This window comes from Agelaius phoeniceus, chromosome Z (genome assembly GCF_051311805.1).
Source record: "Agelaius phoeniceus isolate bAgePho1 chromosome Z, bAgePho1.hap1, whole genome shotgun sequence".
Taxonomy (NCBI): domain Eukaryota; kingdom Metazoa; phylum Chordata; class Aves; order Passeriformes; family Icteridae; genus Agelaius; species Agelaius phoeniceus.
Window position 1 is genome coordinate 77,088,282 of NC_135303.1, and position 16,163 is coordinate 77,104,444.

At 41.1% G+C, this 16,163-nt stretch overlaps 1 protein-coding gene across 4 annotated transcripts in view; it reads right to left on the minus strand.

The window, feature by feature from the left end:
• Positions 1-16,163, minus strand: part of SNX18 (sorting nexin 18) — a 72,672-nt gene that overhangs the window by 38,933 nt on the left and 17,576 nt on the right. The window contains exon 2 of one of the 4 annotated variants that reach the window (XM_054652370.2): positions 12,534-14,957. The exons of the other annotated variants lie outside the window; for them this stretch is intronic. Within the exon in view, the coding sequence (XP_054508345.1) occupies positions 14,704-14,957 (254 nt within the window). The 3' untranslated portion in view covers positions 12,534-14,703. Of the gene's footprint in view, positions 1-12,533; positions 14,958-16,163 lie in introns of those variants that run through there. 4 annotated transcript variants of the gene reach the window in all.

The following is a 16,163-nucleotide window of genomic DNA, read 5'->3' on the forward strand; positions in this document are numbered from 1 at the left end:
GCCTTGGGAAGCCCCTGCAGAGCTCATGGGTTCTTGCTGGAAGGCAGTACTGCACTGCAGGGCTACGAGTTTACACAGCACAGAGGTCTTGTCTCTGGAGATATTTAGGTTTCCATAATAATTCTCTAATAGGAACACATTCACAAACAACTCAAAACATTTCACAGTCATCTTCCAAACCACGATGTCTGTGCAGGGACTGAGAAAGCTTGGGTTTTCTTTTAAAGCTGCTGGGCTGTAGGAACAGCTGAGGTCACTTGGTCTGCTCAGCCTGGAGGAGAGGAGACTGAGGGGGGACCCCATTGCAGCTACAACTTCCCTGGGAGGGGAAGAGGAGGGGCAGGCACTGATCTCATCTCTGAGTGAGCAGTGAAAGAACCTGAGGCAATGGCCTGGAGTTGTGTCGGGAGGTTTAGGATGGATATTAGGAAGAGGTTCCTCCCCCAGAGGGTGTTTGGGCACTGGAACAGCTCCTCAGGGAAGTGGTCACAGCAGCAGCCTGACAGAGCTCACTTGGACAATGCTCTCAGGCACAGGGTGTGATTCCTGGGGATGGTGCTGTGCAGGCCCAGGAGCTGGACTTGATGATCCTTGTGGGTTCCTCACAACTGAAGATATTCTGTGATTCTGTGAAAACTCACATGGTGAATTTCAGTGCTATCTATAGGTTAAGCATAGCTCCAGAAATTACTGTGGGTTAAGATGATTCCTGCCACTGTGGTTCTCTCATGGTCTGGGATGTTTGTGTGACTGAAATACCTGGTGTCCTAAGTTTACTCCTTTAGATGTTTTTTGTATTTCTCAGTCACACTTCCTGCACGTATTTTTGGCCATTGCTTTTTGATAAGTATTTTATTGTGGCTAAATAGAAGTATTTTCAAAAGTTCTTTCATGTTGTTTCATCCTTAGTAAGGACAAATTCAAAAGTTTCTATTTCCAGTAGTTTAGCATATGAAAGAAAATTCTATGACTTATTAAGAAATTATTGAGACTTTGTTTTTTCCCAGATTGTCTGATCAGTCTGACTGATCCAGCATGTTTAGGACACTACATATGAACAGGGTTTAAGAACTAGAGCTGGTCTTCCCATGAGATGGCAGTTCTCATGGGTGTCACCTCAGGGTGTCATGCTGTCCTGTACCTGAGGTCAGCCCAGCTCCCAGTGAGTAGCCAGTTCTGGGTATGGTTCATTTTCAGACTCCTGCAGGAGTTCCCCCAAGCTGGACTCTGCCTCCCAGCCCAGCCTGGCTCTGGGAACTGCTGAGACCAGCAGCCAGGCAAGGGGAGAGCAGTGTCTGTGCTCTGGGACACCCATCACTGACTCCATGGGCAGACAGCCAAAATACCCACTCTGTGTGTCTGGCTGATTCTCTTCACCTCTTCTGTTCCTGTTTTAGTTTGACGGATAGGGCATGAAAAAGCACTTTGGAAGGGCATTGGAATGACCTGTCCTGGCGCTACAAAAACACTAAATAAAGAGGAACAGCAGAGCTTTCCAAAATGCTATTCCTCTGCATCTTTGTGAAATGCAGAACCCAAGTTTTCAGACAGTCTTTTAAATATCTTAGTAATCTTTCAAAAATGTTTAAACAATTCCAACTCCAGCTGTACTTACAGTTGGCTTAAATTTTTCTTTCATACCAAACATATTTAACAGAGGCTGCATTATTTTACAGTACATTGGATTTTCAAATTAGCTTGATTTGCTCTCATATTATTTCATTGCTTTTGATATATCTTATACATAAGTAATTCAGACATGCCAAGTAATTCAGACCATTGCGCCGTGTTGTTGAAAAGTAGCATAAAGAAAAGAAAAAAAGCCTTATAAAGTATTCAAAGGCTGCAGTTTTTAAATTGCAACACAATATATGAAAAGTTCTCTAAAAAACTCACATTGTAACAGATTTGTATGCATTTAAATATCAGATCATTTAAAAAAATCTATTATAGTCTCTTTATTCTACCTCAGGAGACTTTGAAAGGTTTCTCACATGCTACAGTTGCCCTATAATCACATTTCCAAAAAATGAATTCAAAACTGAAAATATAATTTATTACCCTAGAGTAAAATATAATGTGGTGATTCATCTCATCTAAAAGCTGCTGCTTTCTTTGTCACCTTTGTAAGTAGCACTCATTTCCCTGCCATGAGCACAATTTACAAATTCATCCCAAGGCTCAGATAGCATCATTAGCATATATTTAGCAGTAGCAGACAGTGAGCAGCAGGTACAAATGGCTGGCTGATGAGCTAATATGCTTTGGGCACTCTTCCAGCTTGTATGATAAGAGAGAAAATACACTACTTCAAAGTCTGCAAGTCACAAAACAATTAGCAGAAGAGAATGACAAAATGACCTAAATACTCAAGAGTGAACAGGGGGTATAGATATACTTACATTATGTTTATAATTCTAGTTAACACATGAAATTATAACCTGAGTGAAGAGTTGCATCAGTGTGTTATAGACTCATTTAAATATATATTTGTTTCTTTGTGTGTCTTTTGTCTGTCTGGCTTCTTATTTTTATTTTTTAAGGGAGGTGCCAGTAATGAAAAAGCAGGCATCTGCTGCCTACCATCAGTGTGGGCAATAAATATCCAACAAATCATAGCTGGGAGATACTGCTGTCAACAGGATCTTAATATTTTCATTTTATTGAAGGATGCCAGTTTCCTTATATGTTGATGAAAAAATGTGCAAGAACTAGGGAGTGTGTTTGTTATAATTTGTTTTCTTCCAACCTGAAAGTAGATACCTGCTACTGTTACTCAGTGACACCTGTATCAGCAAGCCCTAACACAGGCATAGAGTCCACTTCAAAATACCCTGATAATTAACCTTCTTTTATGTTAAAAAGATATATCTTGAAGAAGGTGAGAAAGACTATGTTGCAGTTTGTGGTTTACCCTTGTTTCCTAGTAATTGTGATGCTTGAAACCTTGTCACTGGTTTCAGAAGAGCTTACTGCCTGAGCTAGCACCATGCAGGATCACCACAATTCACACATGAAATATTGGCTATTTTATCAGACAGGACCATTCAGTGGGACCTGGATGGGCTGGAGAGTTGGGTGGAGAGAACCCTAATGAAGTTCAACAAGGGCAAGTGCAGGGTCCTGCACCTGGGGAGGAATAACCCCGAATATCAGCTCAGGCTGGAGCTGCCCTACTAAAGAGTAGCTCTGCTGAGAAGGACCTGGGAATCCTGGTGGGTGACAAGTCGACAATGGTCCAGCTGTGTGTCCCAGTGGCCAGGAGGCCCAGAGGGATCCTGGGTGCATCAGGATGAGTGTGGCCAGCAGGGAGGTGATCCTGCCCCTCTACTTGGCCCTGTGAGGCCACATCTGGAGTGCCAAGTTCTGAGTTTCTCAGTACCAGATAGAAAAGGAGCTACTGGCAAAGGGTCACAAAGATGATCAGGGGTCTGGAGCATCTTCTTTTGAGACTGAGGGAGCTGGGACTATTTGGAAAAGAGATGCACATAAATCCATCTAAGACTACCAAGGCACATAAACATCTCAAAGGCACGTGCCAAGAGGATAGTGCCAGACTTTTTTTGGTGGTGCCCAGTGACAGGACAAGGAGGCCATGAACTCAAACACAAGAAGTTCCACCTCAGCATGAAGAAAGCTTCTTTACAGTGAGGGTGACACTGGATCAGGCTGCCCTGAGAAGTCATGGAGTCTCCCTCACTGGAGATGTTCAAAACCCACCTGGCCATGTTCTTGTGTCACCTGTCTTGCTGACACTGCCTTGGCAGGGGACTGGACTGGATGATCTCCCGGGGTCCCTTCCAGCCCTAATAGATCTGTGATTCTGTGAAAGACAGTTTAAGGCAAAAAAAATAGCCAGCATTTCCAGATGAGTGTAAGTTCGAATGCACCTGGCACTCAGAATTCCTAAAGAGAGGCTCTCAGCTTAGCTGGGAAGTGTTTGGTCTCACCCTTGGTATATAAGTGTTGGGACTCAACCCTCTGGAACCATGAACTCTCCTACCAGAGAAAAGCCTGCATAATCAACCAGAAGAAACTGAATACAGCTTAAGGTTTCAGTTTCTGGACACTGCTCTTAGGGGGCAGATGCATAATCTAGACCTTGCTCTCCTTCAGGTAACCTCTAGCAATATCATCACAACTCTAAGAAACTCAGCTACAGCAAGGTCCAGTACATCTGTGCTGATGAATTTTACATGCCCCTTAAGCATTGAGGTATTTGACCACAGGAAGATCTGAGCAACCTTGAGAGAGGTGCAAAGTGCCTTGAGGGAGGTGCAAAGTGCACGTCCATTGCATCACTTCCAAAAACATAAACATGAAAATGAAAATAGTTATGGAATTAGGCACTTTCAGGATTGAGTGCTGGCTGATGAAGATATTTTAAATATATAATTTGAGAATTAGATGCCTCCTTGAATGTATCCCCAAACATTCTTGTTTTGCAGCTCATGGCAGCAGCTCATATGTTGGCTTCACTACACTCTGGGACACATCTCTGCTTTGGGCTCCTTAGTAGTGTTCATCAATATTGTTCATCATCAGGAAAAGTCCACTTACATTATCTCCCCACTGATAGAGATTAGGTTCTGCTCACTGTCAGACTATGAAATTACAAACATTTGAGCAGGAATTAAAAATGTGTCAGAAAGAGTTCAAATTAACCACTGAGACATTATTTCAGTGACAGCTATTCATAAGAGAAAAGAAGTACCTGACAGGTAAAATCCTGACAAAAGTTTTAATGAATTTTTAATACAAGTTCTAAGAATCTAGCCAGCCCAACTGGAATAATGTAATCAATGTAGAAAGGATACATGTAAGGAAAGTTTATACAAAAAGAGTTGTTTCAGACAGAACATGCCTGATGCACCAATAATAGGAAAAAAGTTGAGTCACCCCTACGCATAAACATGTAGATAACATTGCCAAATGCTACAGATCCCAAATCAATTTATCAACCTGTTTTTGCCAGTTTTCCTTGTTATGCTTGTTCCTCCCTCGGGCAGTGGGGACAGTGACAGGTCTGTGGGAATACAGCTCAGCAGAGGGCTGTGAGCAGAAGGATGGTGTAGTGTGCTGTGAGGGCAGAAGGCACATCGTGCCTCGCACAAGTGGTGATGTACTGCAGCAACCACGAGAACCATGTAGGCTTGAAAAGCCTTTTCTCACCCTGCTCTTCTGGTTTTGAGATTCCTGTAGATAGGCAGCTGTAGTTCCTACTGGGAATCTGACCTGTGCTAGAGCAGTTTTAGCCTCTAATCCCAGTTTAGAAAAGATGCTAGAAGTGAGAAAAGTTGCTTAGATTTTGTGTAAATTCTGGAATATACAGGAAATTATTTGGCATCTTTTCTGTGCAAAAATTTTCAGACTAGTTTGCATGTGTCAGCTACATATGGGAATTTAGGTATTAGAGCTGCATAACTCCCTATGCAAACGCTGGGAACTCTTGTTCAGTATTAAGCTTAATTTGATTTACTTTATTTCAGTATGTGAGCAAATAAGGCTAAATGGAATAGCATGAATCCTGAATGAGCACATGGACATAATGTTTTAACGTGGTTTAGCTAATCTACTTTAGGTCTATTTTGAACGAAATTTCCTGACTATCCAAGCAGCTAACTGCTTAAGGCCCATAAGGAATGCAGCTCCTGTAAACCTAGCTTAAGGTGCCTGGCTTATGGAGATGATCTCTGCATCAGGTGACTTGACTCCCTGAACAATTTGTGTACACATTTCCCAGGGGGAGAAGCAAAAGATCATATAGAAGTAGTCAGGGGATGGAATGAGCACTGGGGTAATAAGCACACAGCCCCTTGAGAGCTTATGTCCTTCCTGTACAGCTTCAGATGAAAGCTTTTATAGCCAGGGGACTAACATCCCAACTACTCTCTGGAAGGTGGGCACCTACAGTGTGTCCTGCTAAGGAACAAAGTCGTGCTGAGCCCTGACTGGTGGCAGTGTGAATGTTACTGCCTCCTGCACAACGTCCTGGATAGCGTTGAAATAGTTTCACCCATGAGTAAGGGAATCCCAGCTCCTTTGGCCTCAGAGATCCAGGAACATATGTCTTAGGAACAAGCATCTCTGATAAGTGTGAGCTAAGGCTTGCTTGTCCTTGCTGTCTCAAGTGCAGAAGAATGCAAAGGAGGTTGTGAGATGACCTTGACACCTTTGAGCATTTACTGCCAGAGGTTACTCCTGGCAGGGCTGCTCCTGTATTTTAGACTAAGCAATAATGATTCTAAAGAGAAAATAGCCACAACTGCCTTCTGCAGGATACTTCACCCATTGGGCATTCATGATTCAGAATGATCCAAAGGGAAACCTGCAGCATCTTTGAGCTTCTCTTTTTGGTTGTCAACAAACAGCTCCACAGTCTACACTTGAGCTATGAGGAAAGAGACAATTATTTCCCCCTTCCTTCTCATCTTCCTGCCCTAACAAGTTTCAGACAGGCTTTCCTTACCACACTGATACACTGAACAATGTTGCAAGGTGCAGAGTCTGCCCTTTATCTGGTAACTACTGTGAGCAGTTAAAATTCCTTCCTCCCCACTCTCGGGCACAGGGAGATTCATATTGCTCAACTGCTTCAACCAAACACGCTCCTTAACTGCGGCTCAAAGTGTGAGCAACCAGTTCTTGAAATGAGACACACTTCCTTGCCACTGCATGTGCTGTGGGGGTATGGACAGCAGAGCCCGGAAACTTACCTATTTGAGACACTGCGAGACTGAAGTGCTGTTGCTGACAACCGCCTGGGGAAAAGACCAGCAGAATAGGACAAGCTCACCACTGAGCTGCTCACCACTGCAGCATGATGGATTGGCCACATCCTTAAGCATATGTATCATCATAACTTCATTTTTACATCTGACATTCATGACACTGAAAACAGAGCTTAAAGGCACCTTGCCACACCATTTACCCCTAAAGCAGAGATACAGCTGCCTTTCAGCTACAGCTTCTGAATGGATGTTGCTTATGGAACAGTCCGAGTTGTCTGAGAGCAGCTGTCCATGCTTATTCACAAGTGACTCCCACAGAGACAGCGGCAAGGAAAAGAAAAGAAATTGAATATACTGCATGTTTGAAATTAAAGACTCTCCCAGAGAAGGTAATTGAGCTTGAGAAGGCCTGGCCTTACTAACTAGCAATTCTTCATTAGCACATTCAGTCAGGTTTGCATTAATCTATTGGACAGACTGTTTCTACACAGCAACTACCCATGGGCACAAAGCAAACCTGGTACCACACTCTGACAGCAGGGACCTTACCTCTGATAAGCTTGCTTCACAGATCCTGAACAATGATGCAAGCAAACAAGGTTTTCCCAATGCTTACTAAAGCTCTGAAAAATTCTTTCTGTATTTCTTACAATTATATGAAATTAAATCTACCCTTGATAGACAAGCACTGGCACAGATTTGACACAGCAATTGAATCAGCAGCATGGTCCCAACTTCCTTTGATTTAAAAATTGGGGTAGTCATCTTGCCTGCAATTTCTCTAAGCAGAGCAAAATGAAAAATACTGAACGTGGCAGCACCCTGCCAGGATGGCAGTGGGGGACTCTGACAATTACCATTTTGCAAGTGCGGTTTTGCAACATTGTTCACGTGTTTGCAACCAGAAATTGTCTGTGAAACGGAACTGCTGTTTGCAGCTCTTTCCCCAGTCACCTTAGGAAGCACTGGGGTGGAGGTGATGGGTGTGGCAGCCTCCTGCAGGACAGGGAGCCAGTCAAGTGCTCCTCAAGGACAGCGGAGGAACTGAATGTCTCCTGCAACTCTTACCTGAGGGCTAGTGACTAGAAATTGAAGGGAGGATACTCTTTCAACACTATTTCACCATCTTCACTTTTAATTAAAGACCTGACTCTAGGTTTTTTCCAAAGAAAAGATCTTAAAAAATAGCATGGGGTGTACCAACAGAAATACAGTCACCTTAACTCATTGCAAATAAAACTTTGTACTGTCTCACCGAGCTCTAAAATTTTTAATGTATTTATGTGATGTTCTTCCCCTGCATTATTTTCTCCATAAAAAAATAGTTGTTAATGCCAGTTAAAACACTCAAGAGAGAAAAGATGAAATTCAAAATTCCTGATTTTATCTTCTCACAGAAGGTTTTCATGCTCCTTGGAAATGTCTTTTAAAACCAAAAGCAGTACCATTCTTCATTTCAAATGATAATGATGTATTCCCCAAAATAGGGGATGGTTTTGATTAAAATTGCAGGATAGAGCTTTTTGACAGGCAACTTCAAAATTCTGTATGTTAAATTCAGTTGTAAATGAGCGCAGAAGGGGAATAGTCTGGGCTGAACACTTCTGGGTTGATGGAGGGATGTAATTTCAACTCACTGAGCCCGATATTCTTCCCAGTGGAGTCAAGCAAAAAAAAAATCCCATTGATTTCAAAGTGGGACCAAATTAAGCGGCAAGTCTATCAGTCAGTCAGTACAGGAGATGCCTTTTAACTTTAGAAAATTAAGTTTTACTGTATCTATTACTAATTTGTATTTAAATTAACTCAAGGCATGCCTGAGCTTTGCTGCCAACCACATGAGTCTGAAGTATATCAAAATTACATTACTTACATATATTACACAATTTACTTTTCTATGTGCAACACATACTATACTGCACTGTGTTACATCGAGAAATTATGGAATTACAAGGCAGCATCTCAAGCCTCAGGAAATGCCAGAAGTAAGTTAGCCCACGTGGCTAATTCTGCTTTCCTGTGAATATGCATCCAAAATATACATACAAATGATCACTCTATGATTCATCTCAGAAGGCCTTTATCATTCTATTCATGGAATGAACAGTACCTGAGTGAGAATCCTTGCTACTCAACATGTGGCCCCATCCTTTATTTCCTAAATAATACTCACACTTCATTCTGAAGGCAAAATATGAATTTTTCCAGGAGTGATTTTTTTAAAATAAATCAATATCTGAACACTAATTTCAAGATTATACTTACATTTGCAACATTCCAACAATATGATCTGGGTTTACTATTCCTCTTTTGCTGCTAATGGATTACAAATGTTCTCCAACTTGTGCTGGTCTACCTAAAGAAATGAATACCTGATTATTTTTTTCCAGACAACTTTGCATTTGAAGTATTTCCTTTATCCAAAGCAGAATGTGCATAACCTTCAGTGAAAATTGTGAATTCCCAGCACCTTCTTCGGTGTAACTCCTGGGTTTAAACTCAAGCCTACACAAAATGGAGAGCATATAAATGATTTATCTCACATGGCTTATATTGCATAGAACCTGGGTAGAGACAGGGACAGAGTCGTACCTGATCTTCATTCCCCTGGACTTTCTCACAGTGCAGAGTACAACTGAAGCTGAGAAAGAAGTAAGAATTAGCCAGACAACAACCTCTCTGAAAGACCTTAAGATGATTAGCACAATGTTTTATATCATGTGCACTTAATCAGGAAGGGAAACAGTGCAAATGTCTCATGAGATGTCTTGATATACTAGTTACCACAGGCAACTTTAATGCTGAAATATTTTTTAATTTTTCTTTTTTTTTTCCTGAATGATTAATCTTAGTATTCCTTAATACAGGAGTTCTTATGTGCACAATTTCCTAAACTGATCTCCTCTTCCCAAGACAAAAGGTGTGTGACAAAACACATCAGACCACACTGACATCCACTGTGCTGCCTGACTGGGCCTGAATTATAGCATTTCCTTCAGCCCCAAAACCTACAATTCTTCAACAGTTTTCAGCTGCCCACGAGACCATCAAGCAAAGAAAGTAACTTCTAATGATGGAAACAAAACATTGCTGTCCTCATCACAAGCAGAACTAAAGCTGCCCATTTTCTGCCTGCTCATGATGGCTATTTAGAAACAGCAAAAGCCTTGGATGCTTTGGAAGCTCAAAGTATTCATTAGGCACTGGAGGAACAGGCCTTTGTAGTCAAAGGGCTTTCTCTCCTCCCCATTTTCTTATCTTCATGTTCCTCTTCAGCTATCTCTGACATCCACCTTCTTGTAGCTGCCAGGCACAACATCAAACTTGTGTTCCAGGCTGCTGCTCCTCTTCTCCCATGGCCAGGCCTAAAAAGCCAGCAGCACCTATCAACAGCTTCTTTGCTCAGCTTCTGGCCTGAGAAGTGCAGATCCTCTGAATGAAGGGGAAAAGAATTACAGTCAAAGCCTCACTTGCTGCTGACTAAGGTTAGAATCAAGATTGCCTGGAGGAAAAGGGAGTTACAGAAAATTCACCTGTCAAAATTGCAGGTCCCAGAAAAACTTTGGTAAAACTTGGAAACAGATAGACAAATTTTCACAGGCTGTGCAGAAAGTACATCTAAGGTTGTAAAGGACAATGAGTCTGCCAAATATCAACTCCTTTCTCCAAAGTATGGAAGAACTAAAGATTTCCAGCCAAATTGTTTACAGAATTTAAAAATAAAACACCATTTTAAAAATTTTTTATGAACTCCTTTTGAGAAATAGCTGACCAATTCTCACTTAAGCTTTCCAGAAGAATTCAGGTTGCAGCAGACAACCAGCAAGGAATGGTGAAGGTCTGGCAAAATAATCAGGTACTGCCAACCAGATGTTGTAATTCACCAAAAAGATACCTGTGCCTCACCAAGTAATGTTGGCATTTTCAATGCAGGCAGCTGATTAAGGTTTTCTAAAACCAAACCAATTTTATTTGCAACAAGAATGTAGAGAACATGCACAAATCATTGGGGTAACTCTCTTCAGCAAATATCACAAAAAAAAAAAAAGGGATAGGAATCAAACATCTAATAATTTTAGTATGCTGCTAATTTCTAACTGTAAACCCTACAATTTGAACAGAAATATTATTCACTCTCCACTTGCTGGTGATTTTATGTAGATATATTACCCTGAAGGGTTCATTTCATTGTTCACAGGATTCAGCACTTTAACACGAACCAATACCTCAGTGGATCTTCTTGCAGAAATCAAACCCCAACAAGCATACCAGATTCTTACTACTTATCAACACAATAACTGTGATGCATTGAAAACAAATTACATGAATCATATGAAACAAAAGGGTTTATGATACAGAGCAAATTTGCTTTCTTTCACATTTATTTATTTAAATTGTTAGATTTCCTTTGGTGCTTCCATAGTCCTACACAATATACATTCACATTACGTAGAGTACACTTGGATCCCAGACCACGTCACTCAGTAGTCAGTCAGTCATAAGTGGTCAATGTCATAATTGGTCCAAATACAATTAATACTGTAGTTCTTATATAGTGCAGCAAGCATTAATAGAGTGCAGGCACCCTACATCATAAACTCATGCTGAGCTAGAAGACACTTGTCAGGATCATTAAGTCCAACTCCTGACTCCACCCAGGAATCCCCAAGACACACCATATGCCAGAGCATTGTCTAAACACTTCTGGAACTCTGTCAGTCTTGGTGCTTGGAGCACTTCCCTGGGAAGCCCGCTCCAGTGCCCAAGCACCCTCTGGGTGAAGAATCCTTTCCTGGTATCCAACCTAAACCTCACCTGACACAACTCCAGGCCATTTCCTTGAGACCCGTCACTGGTCACCACAGAGATGAGATCAGTGCCTGCCCCTCCTCCTCATGAGGATGTTGAAGAGCACAGCAAAGTCTCCCCTCAGTCTCCTCTTCTCCAGGCTGAACAGACCAAGTGACCTCAGCTGTTCCTCATCAGGCTTCCCCTTCAGAACCCTCAACATCCTCATGGCCCTCCTCTGGATGTTCTCTAGTAGTTTAATGTCTGATACTGTGGCACCCAGAACTGCCCCCAGCACCTCACTCAAGGTGAGGCTGCCCCAGTGCGGAGCAGAGCAGGACAATCCCCTCCCTTGCCTGGCTGGTGATGCTGTCCCTGATGCCCCCAGGACACGCTTGGCCCTCCTGGCTGCCAGGGCACTGCTGGCTCATGTTCAACTTGCCATGGACCAGAGCCCCAGGGCCCTTTCCATGGCACTGCTGTGCAGCCTCTCATCCCCCAGTCTCTATGTGCATCCAGGGCTGCCCCATCCCAGGGGCAGAATCTGACACCAGCCCTTGTTGAACTTCACATGATTGGTGATTGCCTGGCCCTCTGATTTGTCCATCTCTCTATGGGGCTTCTCTGCCTTTGAGGGCATGCACAGTCATTTCCATCTTAGCCTCATCATCAAACTTAGTACCCCTTTGAGTCCTGTATCCAAGTGATTTACGAAGACAGGGAAGAGCACAGGGCCTGAGATGGAGCTCTGTGGAACCCCACTGGTGACCAGTCACCAGCCTGATGCAACACCCTTTACTGCAACTCCTTGTGCTCCACCCATCAGCCAGTTCAACTTCAACTCTATAATGACTGAGGAAAAGAAGAAAACACTAATATAGATGTAGACCAGAACCTTTCTGTACTCTGCAATAATTTAAACCAGGATTCCAACCAAAATTTTCTGGTACATCAAATTTAACCAATTACTACACTCACTTTTCCTGTGCTCAAATAAATTCACAAATGAGAAAGTAAGGTGAAGGCCATGACAGTTTATTAGGGAAAACTGTACCTGTCTGATAACGTTGTATGAATACATATCACAGCTTAATTTCCTCCTGGACATGAACATGTCATTGATACCAACCTCCTAAAATACTTCTACTGAACCAAGATCAATTTCTGAACAGGTCTTAATACCTCCACGTAGAACCAGCTTGATTATAGTCTGATCTAATTACTGTAAAGACATTTACTAAAACAGTATGTGGCTTAAGCAAACATCAGCCATGGAACTCAGCTCAAACCTAGCTCATGACTCTGTCACATAATTAAATGACATATGGGAAAGCAGGAGTACTGCTGGGAAGAGCTGTTAGGGGAAGTGGTGAGTTTTGAATGTAGTATAAGACACCATGAGGAAGGTAAAGAGCAAGTCAGCTCTATGACTGTGGTCCTCATTTTATGGTCAATCTTGTTTGCAGAAATGTTTCAACAGGCTGGAAATAGTCTTTCCTCACTGATTGTCCTTTCTTCCCCTCTTCATTATTCTGTATTTTACTGCTTTATATGTGTACTAGAAGCACCACCAAAAACAGCTTGTGCAAAACAGCCATCTCCAAAAATTTGGGGATGAATCTTAGAGCCAAAACTACATTCTTAAGTGTTATTCCTCTGAAACAGAGGTGTGAGGTTATACTACAAAACCTCATATGATCATTTGAAAGAACTGCACATTTTTGCTGAATAGGTGAGGAATGATTTGTACTTAACTGTAACTGTTGCTCAACTTCCTTTTCCAGGCTTTCATTTTGTTTAAGCTATTTTTGATTAATTCAATTAAACAAAAAAGAAACATTTTGCTTCTTTGCAAAGTTTTCTTATTTTTGTTCAGGAGAAAAAAGATAGGATAAACAAAAACCCTCTTTCATACTGACCAATAAGAAGGAAATCAATAGGTAAGAAACACAGACTTAATTCAAAGGAAATAAGCCATAAACCTCTTTAAAAGATAGTGTTTACATATCTATAAATGCACCCTGCTTGTCAAAAATATTTATACAAAAATTAAGACAATTGTTAATTCTTGAGTGTTACAAACATAAAAATGCCACCTGTTTTCCAAGTCAGTTCAGCCAAGCCTTCAGATAATTTATTTACTGATAATCCCCAAAAAACTTTTAACTTCGTAAACTAATGAATCACAGTGGAGTTTAAATTCAGACAACTGGCAGTGCAGATGCAAGTCTGAAGTTAAACTGAATCAGCAACTGAACAAAGCGCAAATAATTTGAAACTTAAAAAAAATGTTGCAGCCACATAGCTTGCATTAATATCCCCTTGATATATGTAATTTTTATTAGGCTAGCTCTTCAACTTTCTACTTACAGTAATGCTGTATACCAAAAAAACAAAAAAAACAACCAAACAAAAAACACCAAAAAACCTCACCCCTTAATATTATTTCTTTCAGAAAGGGAATTAAGTGGTGTATTTTTGTACATGTGCTTAACATCCTAGTACATTTAACAAGTAGTCTCGATTTCCAGGGAAAGTGTGAATAAATTTAACTTTTCCCTTTTGAGCCAACATTCGTCGTAAGATAGTACTTGCTATGCAAACTGGATGGCAGCTGAATTTTTTTTCCAGTCAATGTGAGGTTTCATCATCAGTTCCCATCATAGGCACCAACCCTTCATTCATTTAATCATAAAAATGTGACTTACTAGAAAAGGAAAAATAGAGTCTAAAGGCACAGAATCACATAGCTGCTCTAGTAGGAATCTGTAAACAGAGAATTGCTTGAATTTAGGAAATCCAAATCTAGGGAAGTAAAAAGGCATCTGAAGCAGGCATTTATCTAGCCAACTTCCTTAAATACCCAAAGGGCATTGAGGTCTATGAAGTATGCACTAAGATACCGTATTTCAAAAAGCAATAAGGCAAATAGTATACTCATTATTTCAAAAAAGTTACAATGGTGTAGGCATACACAGTATAACTTAGTTACAATGCGTGGTACTGTTTCTACTACATAGCCCTATAACTGTTTCCTTTCTACATAATCAGAGATTAAACCCGGGTTCCAGGTGAACACAAACCCATCCTTGTACCGCCATCTACCACTGGCAGCAGCTCTTCAGCAGCATTTGCTCTGCTGCCTGGGTCACGTTCATGATGAGCAAAGTCCACAAATCAGGGACTAAACACTGTCATACTTGTGAAGAGCTTCTTCTAGCTTTTGTGTCACTTTTTGAAAAAAGAGTATTTGCTGTTGCAAGAAATGCTGCATCTGTGATTTAAAGTCCCTCACACGAATTTTGTGGAAATGATTAATTTCTGCGAGGGTTGCAAAGGAAATAATGTTACAACGTTCTTGAATGCCCTCAGCTTTTTGAAGCTCCATCTTCCCCTCTTCCACGTGCCGCTTACTCTCCTTTACTTTGGTAAGGGCTCCTGTGTAAAGAACAAAATGAAACAGTTGAACTGTGAGGACCATGTAGACTTGACTACTGAACTTTAACAAGTGATTTAATAACAACAAGGATTTGTATAAGACTTATTCTCAGTGTATTTATAGGTGTGCACAGACATATGTATGAATGAAAGACAATAAAACAAAAGCTTTTTAATGTAAGAAAAATCACAGACCAGTGGATCCTGTGTAAAAAATAAAACTCAATACTTTTTTAAGGCTCAAGCATACTAAAGTTACTAGAAATCCTATTTTACAACCTTAAAAATCAGATGGTGTCCTTCTGAGAATATGTTATCATTATACCAGTAGAAGAGTAAGTGAAAGCACAAGAAAATTAGTAAGATGAATTTAAGCCTATATAAATACCAGAAAAATAACCTTGTTAATAACTGGACTATGTGAAATATCCCTTTCCCAATCCTTGTGAAATGTCAAAAGCATATCTTAATACACAAAATCTTGTCAAAACATGTTTTTGATTTTGCACCAGAGATACTCCAAAACTAATTACTGATTACCAGAGAATCTAAAAGTTTATCTCAAAATCATAGATGCCCAAGCAGACCTTACACTTACACAGTGTTGTAAAATGTAGTAGAAAAGCAGAGTTATAGAATTGACAATCCTCCCTCTCCAAATAGCTAATGAAGGCACACACATCCTACAAAAGCAAAGTCTCATCCAAAACAGACCTACCCAAAGCAGAGCCATCTTAAGACATTCATATTGGATTCAATTCAATTCATTCAATTTCCCACAGAGCAACTTCTTCCCCTTACTTATTTTATTCATTTAACTAAACCAAATCAGACTAGTACAGTTTTTATCATCTCACTAGATTCTTGTTCCTGTAAATATTTGTAATGTCGTAACTCTCCTATCAGATTACACTTCTTACATGTGACTACAGCATGCTGCCTGAAGGCCAAGGGCAGTGTCTCTCTGGGGGCTGCGAGGCAGAGGCAGTGTTCCACACCTTCCTGGCTCCCATGGCATGACAGTGGGATGCCTAAGGGCTTGGCACTGGCTGCTTCTGCTGATTAACCTCATCATCTCCAGCCTGGCTCCAAAAACATCACTGAAAAACCTTCTCCACATGCAGTGGCGCCGGGAGTGACACTGTGCCAGATCTGTACGTTGTCTTCTAAGAAGTAAGGAATCTGTGAGGTAGGGCATGATCTGAA